Source organism: Paroedura picta, chromosome 4 (assembly GCF_049243985.1).
Source record: "Paroedura picta isolate Pp20150507F chromosome 4, Ppicta_v3.0, whole genome shotgun sequence".
Lineage (NCBI taxonomy): Eukaryota > Metazoa > Chordata > Lepidosauria > Squamata > Gekkonidae > Paroedura > Paroedura picta.
This window is the reverse complement of record NC_135372.1, coordinates 122,833,745-122,849,088: the sequence shown is the minus strand read 5'-3', so window position 1 is coordinate 122,849,088 and position 15,344 is coordinate 122,833,745. Positions and strand designations below refer to the sequence as shown.

Sequence of the window (15,344 nt, the reverse complement as noted above, 5' to 3'; positions counted from 1 at the left end):
GCCATGGGTGCAGAGGAGACTTTAGCATCTCTTCCTTTCTCTCTCCCCTCTTCCCAGTCCATTCACTCCAGGCAGCTTTGGAGGTCAAAGAGAGACTGTTCTGAAGAGGCCTCAGCAGTTGCTTGGCAACGGTGACTTTCATCCTCACTTCCCCAGTGAAGGGTACCAATTACCCACATGAACAGCAGAAGTGGAACTGATAGAGATGAGCTTTTGCAGGAGAAGTGGCTCGGTATGTATTGGGGGATTGCAATACGGGAGCAAGCAAAGTCCAGAGCTGCTCACTAAAGTCTTCCTCCTTGCTTTGCCAGGTCTACTTCCACCATCCCACAGAAATGCATCTCATAAACTGGAAGAAAGCCACCCGTATGACCCACAGTGGCTTCCCCCATTCTAATCCTAGACTAAGGAAATGAGAGAAGAGGCAAGCAGAATGCTAAGGGCTTCCCATACTGACTGCATGAAAATTCATCTGGTTTAACAAAAAGCCTCTTGCTTATTTTTATTTTGTGCAGTGAAGTTACTGGAATGTAGCAGCTGGAAGCAAGGAGGATGGAAGACCTTGTTTCAGATTTGCTCTCCTCTGCAACCCACTAGGTGGTGGTAGACTCCTAGGTAGTCTCACCCCTACAGATCTGTAATATGGTGATCCCAATCTCGACTAAATTTAAAGAGTTGTTGAAAGATGACTGTGATCCTTGGTACGTGATCAGCTTGCAACACGTTACAGTGAGTTTATTGAGGTGCATGTAGTTTATCTTGTATCGCTTATGAGCTTATTTTACCCTATTATATTTTTATCCTGCTTGGCTGTATTTGCCTCTTATTGTTTTATGCCAATAAAGGTTTATTATTATCTTGTATAGTAAGTCAGGCAGAGAGAGAGAGAGAATAGCTGACCCAAGGTTACTCAGTATGTTTCCTTGACAGAGAGATAACTGGAACCTGGATCTCTCTAATCTGACACTCCAACTCAGGACGCTCCAACTGTTCTGAGCCTGCTGGCCCCTTTGAAATTTTGAGAGGATGTAGTGAGCAGAAGGTGGAGCCAAACTCAAAATGGCTGCAGAGGAGGTGGGGCCAAACAAAGTGCTTCCTTTGTCACACCTCCAGGGAAGGAAACCCCTAAAAGGGAATGGAGCCACACAAAGATGAAGGAAAGCCCAGGTGCTCCCTGCCATTCTCAAATAATAGAACCCACAGGTATAAGGGCAGTGGTAGAGCTTGCCTCATCATGCCAGGAGGGAACAGCTGAAATGCAAAGAGATGAATGTATCTGTGTCCAGCTAGGAACGGAATGGCAGTCTTTGCAGTGGAGATATGGGTAGGTGTGTAGAGCAGCGGAACAAAGTTTGAGTCCATGGCACCTTTAAGACCAACAAAGTATTTATTCAAGGTATAAGCTTTTGTGTACATGCACACTTCTTCAGGGAGCTCAAGATAATGTGCAGGGCTTTATTCGATTTCATCTTCAAAACAGGCTGATGCGATAGGGTAGGTGGGTCAAATAATGATTGTCCTCTCATTGGGTGGGTATTCTGTCATCCAGATCCCTATCCAGTAAGCCACAACTGGCTTTAGGTGAGAGGCTGTAGCTCAGCCTTATATGTAGAAGGTTCTAGGATCGATCCCCACCTTCTCCAGTTAAAAGGATCAAGGAAGTAGGTTGGGGGGTAGGTGGAAATCTGTCTGAGACCCTGTGGAGCTGCTGCCACTTACAGTAGATCAGCCTTTCTCAACTTTTTTTTACTGTTGAGAAATCCCTGAAACATTCTTCAGGCTTCAAGAAACCCCAGAAGTGGCAGGATTGTGCAGAAAATGGTTGGGAAGCATAGCTGTGGACACGCCCAACCAGGCCTGGCCCCTCCCCTCCCTTCCCACTCCCTCCAGGCCCATCACTGGCCATTTCGGGAGGGGGTGGGTGGGTGGGTCAACATGACCATATATGGTCATATCACCTGACAAATGTTTAACACATTTAAAAAATATATTTAAAAATTAACTCCCACCCATTTGGGAAGCCCAGGACTATCAAGAAACCCCGGGGTTTCACAAAACTCTGGTTGAGAAGGTGCGGTCGATAATACTGACCTTGTCACACCAGCCTCAGGCAGCTTCCTGTGTGTGCTTCAGGGATGGAGGGGTTCATAATCAGGCCTGCCTTGCAAATCCTAACGAGGAATCAGATTCATTAATGGTAAACGCAAACCAGAAACAGGATTTCTAGGTCGCGATGCTAGGTTAGGAGTTATATAATCAGAAACTTCTTTGACTCCTCCTTTGGGCTATTAACTGCTTAGGATCTGCCTTAAAACACCTGCAATCACATCTTCCTGTGTCCAGAGGAACACGGGGCATTAATCATTGATGTCCCTTTGCAGGCAGGGAGACCTTGACTTTCCATATATACTGAAAAGCATGCCCTACACGCCCGAATTCCCCCTGCAATGAGGTATGGAGAGGAACCGTCACTCTATAAATAAAAGCAGGGCAGCCAAAAGCCAGAACAGCTCCCCCCTCCCTCCATTTGGTGCCCCTTCTCAGTTGTACAGGAGCAGGAAGTAGGGAGGAGAAAACAGGTGAACAGTATGGAGTTACTACCCTCTCAGCCGTCTTCCTAGGAGACAGCACCCCCTGGGTGTCCCCACAAGGACTCTGTGTTATGTATGTGGCTCTGGGAATGATTCTGAGCTTGAGATCTGAGGCAAGATTGGAGCAGGCAATGTAGTTGACCAAAGCATTGCTAGATCCCGGTCTAGGGATCTAGTCAGTTTAAACTGAAACTGACCAATGGCACAAACTGATGGGAAGATCTATTGTTTGCAATTGTATATAAGTTGAGGTTCTTAAGGGGTTCCTCAGTTCAGTTCAGTTTTGCCTCTTGTCCCACCATGCTGGGATCCTAATAAAGAGCTGATTGAACTCCTGATGGTCCTGGCTTCCTCGAACCCATGGATTTAACACGAGGATACATCTGGAATTGTACTTTGACAGCCAGAGTAGAATAATATTTTGAGTGTCAGGCCAGGCTCAGGGAAACTCATGATGGAATCTGAACTCTGCCATGGCTCCTAGCCTACCTCACAGGGTTGTTGTGAAGATAAAAACAGAAGGCAGAGAGCGATGTGTGCCACTTTGTGTCTAGGATTGCCAATGCCAACTCTTGGTTGGGAAATACCAGGAGATTTGGGGGGCAGCCCCTGAGAAGGGAGGAGTTGGTGAAGGGAGGATCCCCAGTGTATAACGCCATAGAGTTTTCCCTGGAAAGCTGCCATTTTCTCCGGGGATCTCTGTCGTCTCGGGATTGGCTGTAATTCCGGGAGATCTCCAGGCCCCACTTGGAGGATGGTCCCTTTGGGGAAGAAAAGCAGAGTATCAATGTATAAACAAAGGTATATTGAAACGATTTCTTTTTTTGGGGGGGGAAGTAATGGGATGCACAGCTCCACTTTATGCTCCGGGTAGGGAAGGCAGCGGCTGACAGTTACTGCAAGCCCCCTCCGGCCCCGGTTCCCGCAGCCCTGCCTGCTCCATCCTCCCTTGACCCTCCAGGCAGCTCCTCTTGGCCATGAGCCGGCCGCCGCCAAGGCCGGCCCTGGGAAGGGCGCGTGTGCGCTCTGGGGCCTCGGGAGGGGCACTTCTGCGGCGCGCTCAGCCCAGCGCCGCCGCCGCCGCCGCGCAAGCCGCGCGGAGCTCCGCCCGCCCGCCCCTCCTTCCCCCTCGGCTGCGCCGCCACTTGGTACGTCCCGCCCGAGTCGCCGCCAGCCCGCCAGCCATCCAGCGCGGAGAGGCCGCCCGGGTGCCCCTGCCCGAGGAGATGGTGGGCAGCCGCCCGAGCGCTCGCCGCTGACCTGCCGCCGCCGGGGAGCCAGGGAGGGAGCAGGCGGGCCGCCGCAGAGCCGCCGCCGCCGGGAGGGAGGCGATGTCGGACGCGCCCAGCGCCAACACCAGGCTGCCCGGTAAGTCTGCTCGGGGCGGCGGCGGGCAAGGCGCGCACTTCGCAGGGCGGCACCTCCGGCAACACCTGTCGGGGCGCGCACAGCGGCGCCGGGGGCGGGAGGGGTTCCGGCCCGAACACCCGCCTGGAGACCCGGCCCTGAGCGCCCGCTCCTGACGGCCGCTTCCTCCGAGGTCCTTGTGGCCGGTTGCCAGAGACCACTGCTGCCCACGGCTTGGCCAAACCGTGGCTCTCCAGGTGGCCATGGGCTGCAATAGCCGCGAGCCTCTCAGGCTGGGATTTGGGAGACCCGGGCTTGAAGCCTCGCTCTACCAGGGCAGCTGCTTAACACTCTCTCAGCCTAACCTACCTCACAGGGTTGTTGTGAGAATAAAATAGTGGACAGAGGAATGGGGTTGCCTGCCAGTTTGGGTTACCGGGGGTGGGGGGGGGGAGAAACGGGGCATAGATGCCTCAATAAATACATTCCGGACAGGACCAACTCCAAAGCTGAAGAATCCCCCTCCTTTTGCTGTGGGAAACCCGACTATGTATGGCCTGAAGAGCTGTCCCTCCAAGGATAATGACTCTGTTCTGGGCACCAGTTCCGAGGCTTCACACCTCTTTGCAATGCTCAACAGCTGGGAACCGTCCCAGCCCACTGTATTGTGATTGCAGGCCCCCATTAGGATTATATGACATACAAACAGCCTTTTCCAGAGAAGTTGACTCACTCTCTTGCCTTGTCTCTTTAATCGTTTGCGCTCTCCCTCTGTCTGTCTCGCATGCATACAGTCTGTTTCATCCGGCTTGTCTTCCAAACACACATGCCTTTCAGCCTTGGACTTTGCACCTCCGTCTCACCCTTTTGCTGGTATCCCTCAAATGTACACAGACCGTTTTGAAAGCCTATGTGCCTTTATGAAACTCTGTTTGCTCTGTGTTTAGGGATAAAAATGGGTATGAACAGCCAGTCTCCTCGCCGCCCCCTCCAACACACACAGCCAGAGTCTGCCTCGTTTCCTTTCTGTGCAGGGAGCAGGGGAAGGATTTGGTTCCAGGAGGGAGAGCTTGAACAGGGAGCAGGTCTTCGTCTTAGGGGACATAAACAGCAGGCTGGCTGGCAGAGACAAGCCCATGGGCACTTTCCTCTAGCAGTCGTTGGCTGCGGTGCCCTGACCTGACTAGCCCAAGCTCACCTGATCTTGTCAGATCTAAGAAGTTATCAGGGGTGGCCCTGCTTAGAACTCGGATGGGAAAGCACTGAGGAAGCACAGGGTGGCTACCCAGAAGCAGACAATGGCAAAACATTTAAGCCAGCTCTGAACGTCTCTTGCCTTGAAAGCCCTGTGAGGTCCCCACAAGCCAACTGCTGCTTGATGGCAAAAAGAAAGAAAGAAAGAAAGAAAGAAAGAAAGAAAGAAAGAAAGAAAGAAAGAAAGAAAGAAAGAAAGAAAGAAAGAAAGAAAGAAAGAAGTAAAATATTAGCTGTGGCCCATCCCCTACCAATTTGGAGATTCCCCAATGAAACTATTGCTACTCCTATGGAAAGATGCTAGGCAGAGGGGCCCCCATGTATCCCTTGTGATACACCATCACCATGGGGGCTCTCTGTATAGCCCGCTCGCCTACAGGGATGCCTTTGTCTACCAAGGACAACACATTTGCTTTAGGATGCTTAGGGCTGATCCTGCATTGAGCAGGGGGTTGGACTAGATGGCCTGTATGGCCCCTTCCAACTCTATGATTCTATGATTCTACCCCACAGACCCCACACGTTGCACGTTACCACCTTCCTTTGCCACCCAGAAACCAAAGTGACACCCAGCCTCACATCTTTTCCCAACAGGCATGTATACTCCCATCACCCCGCTGCAAATCTTACCCCCCAGATCCACCCACACATGCCATCCCTTCTGCCCGACTTTGTGATCTCAGTATAGCAGGTCCCACACCCAAGTCATCCTCTAACTATGAAGTCAGCCTCACCATGGCAACCAATCCCAGGTTTTAATTTGCGGCTCTCATGCAAAGACTCCTGACCTCATTTGATAGGCAAAACACCTTTCTCCTAAACCAAAGATGGTCCCCAGTCTTTTTTCCTGCTGGACAGAAATATCATGCCCAAGTTCCATCGGAAACAGCAAAGATAGGTCTAATAATGTATTATCTGGAGTGCATTTCAAAGCCCTTCATGGGTATTATCTCAGTAATCCTCATCACAAGTGTAAGGTGCTTTTATCCTCACTTTGCAGATGAGGGACTAAGGTTCAGCTGCTGTGGCTTGCCCTAAGGTCACTTTTTGGTGGCTTTTTCATGTCTAACTTGAGATTTGAAGCATTGGACAAATTGTTATTCCTTCCCTAGAAGCCTGAGCTCAGGCTATGAGATTTCCAGAGGCAGATCCATAATTCAGCAGACTGCATTGTATTTAGTTAGTAGTTTTGAAAGCTTGGGTTCTGCACCAAGGAAAGATGAATTTTGCATCATAGGAATTGATGAAGATATTTTTTATAACTCTTTTCCTCCTGCTCAAAGCAGTTTCCAATGAACAGCAATAGTCTAAACAGAAAAGTAAAAACTATATCATAAGCATAAAATTTCAGAAATTATGACAAAGGCTTTAAAAAAAATAGTTATACTTTGCATCTTTTTCTGAGAAAGAAACAGAGATGTCACGTCTCTTGCTTCATTGGCAGTTGGTTTTATAGGAGTGGGGCCACCACAGAAAAGGCCTTCATTTGAGCTGCCACCGATCTCACCTCGCTCACTAAAAGGACAGCTCACAGACGCTGCTGGGAGGAGCTGAACACTCTTCTCTCAAGGGCATTCTGTGTATTGTACTTCTGCTAGTCCATATGAAAGCATGGCTATGTGATTGCTATAATTCCTGCTGAGGCCTGCTCAGAATTTCTGAAATGGTCCAAACGCGATCCACATTTCCAATCTTGCTTTTGAAGTTTAAGGAGCTGGAAACTTGCTTCCTTTTAAAAACTGAACGCTGAAAATTTTGATATCTTGAAGACTCTGCCCTCATTTCTACTCCTGCATGGTATTATAATGGAATCAAATTGTAAAATGAAGACTGTCCAGATGTGTCTGAAAGGGGACACCCATTTCTCAGTCCCTGGTTATCCTTTCCCCAGATAGTGCTGCTTCAATTCCTGTGGCATGTAGAACTGTATTGGAAAGCTTCCCAGGACTGATATTGTCCAGGGATAGAGCATCACCTAGAAACATTGAAGGAGAAGAGTTGGTTCTTATATGCTGCTTTTCTCTACCCGAAGGAGGCTCAAAGCGGCTTACAGTCGCCTTCCCTTTCCTCTCCCCACAACAGACACCCTGTGAGGTGGGTGAGGCTGAGAGAGCCCTGATATCACTGCTCGGTCAGAACAGCTTTATCAGTGCCATGGCGAGCCCAGGGTCACCCAGCTGGCTGCATGTGGGGGAGTGCGGAATTGAACCCGGCATGCCAGATTAGAAGTCCACACTCCTAACCACTACACCAAACTGTCTATTATGTCATAATATTCAAACAAAATTGATTTAGCAAGCTCATTTTTCACACTAGAACTATAGCAGATAGACCTGCTTTAGTTAATTTCACTGTGGTTTCACATCTTGGTCTGATTTCATTGTGTCTGACAACTGGAGAGGTACATTTCTCTGAGGATGTGCAGAATACTGTGTACTTCCTGCAAGTAAGATCTGTAATCCTATAAGTCTGGAAATTAAATGGCGTAGCCTTCATTGCTAAAGGGTGCAACTTTCGTTCTGAGATCGAGTGAAGACACTTCCTTTTGTTTAAGTTCTGTATGTGAGCCACTGGTCTAATCCACATTAGCGCCGTGTCTGAGGTCCGAGGGACCTTTCAGAGTCAGGCCAAGAAGAAGAGAAGGGGAACTGAAAATGTCCCCAGAAGAACTCATCTGAAACCTTTCTGCTCCTGGCCCAGGCACATAGCGTTCCCTATAAATAGTTCCCGGTAGAGAAACCAGCCCCGAGACTGACGGAGGCAAGGGAAGACTTTACTATGTGTGTGGATAAATCTCAGCCCCGGGGCGGCCGTAATTTGTTGTCCTTGGTGTTTCGAGGGCCTGTCATCCTCTATAATACAGTTCATGGCTTTATCCTGCTCACTATTCCATATCCAGCTATTCCTGGGCCTGTAAATAGCAGGGTCTTATGATGTCGTCTCGGCTGGGGAGAGAGCTGTGGATGGGAGGGATATTTTTAGCTCCGAGACTCAAGGGATTTGGAGATTGGTTAGTCTGGCTTTTGTTATGAATCGATGTCAGAGAGAAGGGTCACAGGGGACCACTTCTTCCTCACCTCCTTCTCTCAGCGTCTGCCTCTCTGCCAAAGCCACGGCCTCGCTTGCCTTCCATCTCCCCCTCAACATGCATCCTTTCGCAGCGGTTCAGATTATTTTATGCTTTTGCTGCAGTATCATATCTCAGAGGAAAGGCTCAGGCAGCACTTGCATGGGAATGTTTGATGGATTCGGAGATGACGCTTTCAGCTCAATTCCTCTTTGAAAGAAGACTTTGGTCTAGATCAGTCTTTCTCATCCAGGGTTTCACGAAACCCTGGGGTTTCACGGCAGCCCTGGAAAGGTTTCCCAAATGGGTGGGAGTTAATTTTTAAATATATTCTTTACATTTGTAAAACGTTTATCTGGTGATATGACCATATATGGGCATGTCAATCCGCCCCCCCCCTTCCAAAATGGCCAATGAGGGGGTGGGAAAGGGAGGAGCCCCATGTGGGCGTGTACACAGCTATGCTTCCCAACCATATTCTGTATTATTGCACTACTTCTGGGGGTTCTCGAAGCCTGGAGAATGTTTCAAGGGTTTCTCAACAGTAAGAAAGTTGAGAAAGGCTGGTCTCAGTCATTCCCAAACTATCTCCAGGGAGAAAAGGGAGGCTACAACAACCTGGCTTGTTCAGGGAAGTTTTCCCCCTGGGGACTACAATGCTACTGAATTCTTTAGGAAGAAGGCTGCGAGAGATGCCAGACCACTAATTCTAGCCCTGCTTCCCCCACCCCCTAGAAAAGCATTCATCTTGCTGACAAATGCTATGGCTCAGTGATACAGCATCTGCTTTGCATGCAGAAAGTCCCAGGTTCAATCCCTGACCCCAGCATCACCAGTTAAAGAATGGATGAAGTAGTAGGTGATGCAAAACCCCATAAGAATCTGTAGAGCTGCTTCCAGAAAGAGCCTATGACCTTCATAGACCAATGATCTGACTCAGTATAAGGCAGGCTCATGGGATCACGGATGGTCAGGACAACTGGAAGGAGGAAGACTGCAAATACAAACTCCTGGAGTCCTAGGTTTCCCTGGGAGCTGTGTGATTTTAGCAATGTGTACTCTTGACATATATCCATGTCTATGGGGCTGGGGCAATGTTCTCTGTTTGGCCCAAATTCATACTGGGGCATCCTGGTTGTAAGGAAGCAAAGCTTTCTTCCACCATGTCACACTCCTAGATAATAAGAGCTGTTGGCTTATGTTTTATACCCAGCTGTGAGAACCTCACGACCACCATCAGCCAATAGCAAGCAGTAACAAAGGACTGTTGGCAAAGAAATAAGGCTGTTAGTGCACTGAGACCTTGAATAAGGTAAAATCAGAGACTGATAGAAACCATTGGCACCCTCAAGCAATCGCAATGCTGTCAAGCATACACTGGCCCTGTTTCAGTACTAGAATGCTCATGTTGACCTAGAGACATTCCTAATGTCCACATACATAATGTGCATCATGTATCTCTCAGAAGCGGAGGAACGCAAGAAGCCAGAAAGAAAAAGTAAGGAAATATGCAACAGAAATCTATCCAAGCCAAAGAGTTAGTTACCGAGGCAAGGTCTAAATCAGGGGTAGTCAAACTGTGGCCCTCCAGATGTCCATGGACTACAATTCCCATGGAATTCCCATGGAATTCCCATGGAATTGTAGTCCATGGACAACTGGAGGGCCGCAGTTTGACTACCCCTTGTCTAAATACTCAGAGAGCATATGACCCAAAAGGTGATTCCAAAAGCAAAGGGTCATGGGATGACATGGCAGATAGGAGCATTCACATGGGTGGTTTACAGGTGATCCCTGTGACGTTGGGGCTGCTCTCTGTTTCAGTGATAGGGTCAGAGGCTTGAGTTCAACATACAGTTTCCTTTCCTTCCTAGTTGCGCATGTGGGAAGGTGGCCAGGTAAGCTAAGAGGTACACCCCACCTAATTGGCTGGGGAAGCTGCAAGGTTTTGGGATTATGCCTAAATAAAGAGAGGGGAACTCTCTAAGTGCTGAGAAAGTTTACTGAAGACTATCTTAGGTACAGACCCATGGCTGCTACTATGACTTCACAGAAGAATTTGACCATTTAAAAACATTTAGAGGGCCCAATCCTGAATGAGTCCACCCCTGCCTTTTCATGTACCGAATAACCTTCCATAGCAGTCTCAGTACCTGAAAAGGCATGCTAGGGGAGGGCACATAGCAGCAGGGGCTGCAGGGGAAACCCACAGCGGCCGTAATGTCTAGTCTGGCCCTGAGTGGAGCTGGGAGTTTGGACAGGAAATGCTAAGGTCTAAGTTAGATCCCTCTTGGACTAAGACCCTTTTAGTTAGGAATGCTAATGTTCTTTCTAATGCTTGATTGCTGAAGTGGGCAGATACTTTGCACGGCTGATTAATTAAGGAGAGGTCCTGATTAAGAGTCTGCTGGCCATCTGCAGGGAGGGGCAGATTCCTCTCTGAGGCGGCTGCACTGCCTCCCTCCAGCGAGCATGATGAGGTCAAGGTCTTGATTTCTTTCTCTTCTTCTGGCTCCATGCCTTTGTGCTGGAGATGGACCAGGGCGCCTTTTCTGAACCTCCTGCAACTGGCAAAGAAGAGCAGTTCTTATTCATCCTGATGGAGAAGGAGAGAGAAAAGGGAAAGGCCATTCACATGGAAGCTGGGCCCAGGAAACGGCATCAAATAGTAGCCACAGAGTGGTTCTAATCAAATTTGAGTTGGGGGAGAGAAAGGAGGATTTTTGTCTGGGGGCCTTCAGACTCCCTGCTGATGTCTGATGATCTTCACAAAAGCTATTCAGACAAGGGTAGTCTAAATGTGCATGAAGACAGACATTGTTGAGAGTCAGATATCTGTTAGGAATCTTTGGCCAAACTCTGTTGCAAATAGGGTGACCAGCTCTGGTTGGGAAAGGCCTGGATATTTTGGGGGTGGAGTCTGCAGAGGGCAGGGTTTGGGTAGAGGAGGGAGCTCAATGCAGAACAATGCCCTAGAGCAGGGGTAGTCAAACTGTGGCTCTCCAGATGTCCATGGACTACAATTCCCATGAGCCCCTGCCAGCAAATGCTGGAAGGGGCTCATTGGAACTGTAGTCCATGGACATCTGGAGGGCCGCAGTTTGCATACCCCTGCCCTGGAGCCCACTTTCCCAGTCAGCTGTTTTCTTCAGATGAACTGATCTTTGTTGCCTGGAGGTCAACTATTATGCCAGGAGGTCTCCAGCCACCACCTGGAGGTTGGCAACCCTAGTTGGGAATGCCCCGCCTACCTTTGGGAAACTGGTTCTGGTGTGAATGCATAATAATGGGACATGGAGGGAGGAGGAACTATGTACAGAAAAGCTGTTAGGGTAGCAGATGGGATCACTGTTGTCTAGGCTGAGGCCTGCTTAGAAGTTTCAGCTTTCAGATTGGAAGTGACAGTTTCATTTCATGGTGGTCCAAAGGGGAACTTGTTGACGTGGGACACATCTTCTGGCACGCCTGGTAAAACGGATATGTAGATGGATGTGACGTCCGTTGTCCCGCCCCTGAAGCACGCTAGAAAAAGGAGGGCCCAGCCAGCAGCCACGCAGGCTCCTGGGGCCTGGGCAGTGAACGCACTCTCCCACATATTCTCTGGGAGTCAGACTATCAGGACAAATGTTTTGCTTTCTGGGTGGGCATCATCAGAATGTAAGAAAAGCCTTGGATCAGCCCAGAGGTTTGTCTAGCCCAACACCCTATTTTACACAGAGGCCAACCGTTTGCTCCAGAAGCCCAACCAACAGGACCTTCCCATGTTGCTGCCTCCTAGTGCTGGTATCCAGAGATTTACTGCCTCTGGACATGGAGCTTCCATTTAGTTAGGGCTGCCAGGTCTCTCCTGACCACTGACAGGGAGGAGACGGGGATCTCCCTGGGGTACAATGCCATAGACTTCACCCTCCAAGGTATCAGTTTTCCCTAGGGAAACTGTTCTTTGTAGTCTGGAAATTGTAATTCTGGGGGCTGCCCAGGTCCCACCTGGAGGCTGGCATCTCTACCTTTAGTCATTATGGTCAATAGCCACTGATGGATCTGTCCTTTGTGAATCTGTCTAATCCCCTTTCAAAGCCATCTATACTCATATCCCTCACTGCATCCACTAGTACTGAATTCCATTGATCTGCTTATGCAGAGTAAAAAAGTGGTTCCTTTTATCTGTCCTGACTCCATTGCCTATCATATTGAACGGTTACTCCAAATTCTGGTATTATCATCTATCTTCACCCAATGCATAATTTCTTAAATCTGCTCCTGGGTCATTTTCCTTGAGCTGAAAAGCCATAGACTCTTTAGCTTTTCCCCTAGGAAAGGTATTCCAACCTAGGGTCTGCAATATCTTTATTGAGGTACAGCAACAACCGACCAATAAACCCTAAATTTGAAAGCCCAGAATGCTGTCCTGAATCCTACAGCCTTGTGATACATATCCTGCAAATATTTGTGACCTTTTCCTCAGCCCCACCTCCATTAGAGTCGTCATCCCAGGTGCTGGGTGTGTTCAAGGGCCTTAAAACACAATAAGAAATGAATAAAAGCCTTCCTCTATCTTTTCCTGGACTGAAGCCTACATCAACAAGTCTCCTCCCACACCCATTCATTCATTCCTTCATTCATTCACACATATATGCATACTGCTTGGTACACAAGGGACATTTGTATTAGAGACCCATCAAGACCAAGAATGGTGACAAATGTTACCACTGCCAGTGGAAATGCCACCAGACAATCCTGTCAGCTCTTGGCCAGAGTCAGGCATTGTTTACCAGTCTCTACAAAAGATTCAAGTCGCCTTCAGAGCTCTGGCATTAATATTATTTCCCATTCACAAAAGGTTTTCTACACAGGGACAGGCATGTGTGGTTTCCCCATTGCTGCTGCCGCTGCAGTGCCAGTGCAGCCGAGCCAAAAAAATACTCTTTTCATTGAGGAGATATGCCTTTGCCCTTATATCTTTGCAATGAAAAGAACTAGAGGCTTACTTTGGGTGGGGGGCGGGGAAGAAAGCAGAAAACATTTACACGTATTGCTATTAATATAATGATACCCAGTTGCCGATATAAAAAGCCCCCCAAATATGGAGAGATGAAATGACCACCGCAAGAAAAGGGACATGACTACCAGGTGAGCAGGAAAACCAAACTCCCCTATACTTTGCAGCATAGCAGGGCTGACAAAGGTTGGCAAAAAGCTGGGGAAACCCTGGGAGATGCACGGATGCGGCCGATGCTATGGGGAAGCAGGAAAAAAACAACATCTTATTTCTCAAGCATCGTGAACCCCATGTAAATAGCCCAAGTGGAAATGGCCAACATTTCTGCGCAAATTCTGCTGAATGTGTTTGGTAGTATTTTCTGCAATTGTTCCTTTTCAAAACTGGATACAATTAGGGAGCCGAGACTAAGGCACCAGTTCACCTGGGACTACCCTGTGGATTTCTCGAATAAGGAATTTCGTGACTTCTCTGCCACCTCAGCTTCCACTGTCATCTTCATCTTAGTCATCCTGACATTGGCCTTAGTAGATGACAGCTACTCCTGTTTTGCAGAAGGAAGACAAAGGCTTGGTTCCAGTGCTGCTGTTCTGCCTTTGCAGCAGCAGTTTCTCTAGCAGAACAGCTTGGCTCTCTGCAAAGAAGGAGGGGGATTTTTTGCCAGCCCCCCCCCCCCCCGGCAGATATCATGTTCATTCCTTGAATTGTTCCTTGTGGGGCCACCAGGCTGACCAAAGACAATTACAAAGAGCCTGACTCTGCTTGCATGCCTTGGTATCCAAGGGGATACCTGACCGGTGCTACACAGTGAGGTCCTGGCTTAAATAAGATGTGAACACCCAAATGTAGCTGTCTTTCCATCAAACTACACAGGTTGCAGCAAGGCAATTTGCCAGCCTTATCTCCACCCCACCTCCAAGTTTCTAAACAGCCAGCTATTACCTGGACCTCTTATCTCTAAATGGGAAGTAGAATCATAGAATCATAGAGTTGGAAGGGGCCATACAGGCATCTAGTCCAACCCCCTGCTCTACGCAGGATCAGCCCAAAGCATCCTAAAGCAGTATTCCAAAGTATTCCAAGCAGATAAATGAGTGGACAATTTCGGACTAGTAGCAGAAAAAAACTGTTTGGTACCTTTTGTTAAGACCAACTGAACTGGTCCTCAGAGGCACATCACAGATTTTGCTGTTGTTTTGCTGGATTTTGCATAGAACAATGGGGCTATTTACATCTTGTATTACCTATCAGTCTATGAATTTACCAAGCTTTAGGAGGTGTCAGTCATTGGGATTGCCGAAGGGCTGGTCTGGTGCCCTGAGGCCCCAACTGAAGTGGGCCTAATTTCCTACAACTGAAGTTGACACAAAATGTGGCAAGCACCTATAGAAGGTGTTTACAGCATCCAGGGCTTTGATCCCCAGAACATCCTTCTTGTTCTCTGCACCCTCTCAATTTTGTCCACGTCCTTTTTGAAGTTAGGCCTCCAGCACGGCACACAGTACTCCAAATGCAGTCTGACCAATTATCTGTAACTATTATGTATTTAAGAGCCTCTTGTGGCGCAGAGTGGTAAGGCAGCCGTCTGAAAGCTTTGCCCATGAGGCTGGGAGTTCAATCCCAGCAGCCGGCTCAAGGTTGACTCAGCCTTCCATCCTTCCGAGGTCGGTAAAATGAGTACCCAGCTTGCTGGGGGGTAAACGGTAATGACTGGGGAAGGCACTGGCAAACCACCCCGTATTGAGTCTGCCATGAAAACGCTGGAGGGCGTCACCCCAAGGGTCACACATGACTCGGTGCTTGCACAGGGGATACCTTTACCTTTACCTTATTATGTATTTATTATTTAATTTATCTATCATGCTGGGAGATCTCCAGGCCCTGCCTGGAGGCTGGCAATCCTGATTAGCGCCCCAGAAGAAGAATCAGCAGGCAGTGGCAGGAACTGAGCTTCTAGCACTTGAAGCCCTTGTTGTAGCCAGCCCACACCCACCTGCTTCCAGCTTCTCCTTGCTAGCTGAGCCTTGCCTTCACACCCTGAATAGGGAAATGAGAAGAAAATCCCCAGATCTTATTCCTGGCTTTA

General features: G+C 48.6%; 1 protein-coding gene and 1 long non-coding RNA gene across 2 annotated transcripts in view; one reads left to right on the top strand and one right to left on the bottom strand.

The window, feature by feature from the left end:
* Positions 1 to 1,382: 1,382 nt before the first annotated feature.
* LOC143836308 (uncharacterized) lies at positions 1,383 to 5,588 on the bottom strand. Its single transcript, XR_013230570.1, has 3 exons — positions 5,531 to 5,588; positions 4,672 to 4,875; positions 1,383 to 3,352 (listed from the first exon to the last, which is right to left on the bottom strand). It is a non-coding gene; the product is annotated as an uncharacterized LOC143836308 (long non-coding RNA).
* The window catches only part of DBNDD2 (dysbindin domain containing 2), a 27,526-nt gene continuing 15,859 nt past the window's right edge, over positions 3,678 to 15,344 (top strand). The window contains exon 1 of the mRNA XM_077335468.1: positions 3,678 to 3,959. Within this exon, the coding sequence (XP_077191583.1) occupies positions 3,923 to 3,959 (37 nt within the window). The 5' untranslated portion in view covers positions 3,678 to 3,922. The remainder of the gene's footprint in view (positions 3,960 to 15,344) is intronic.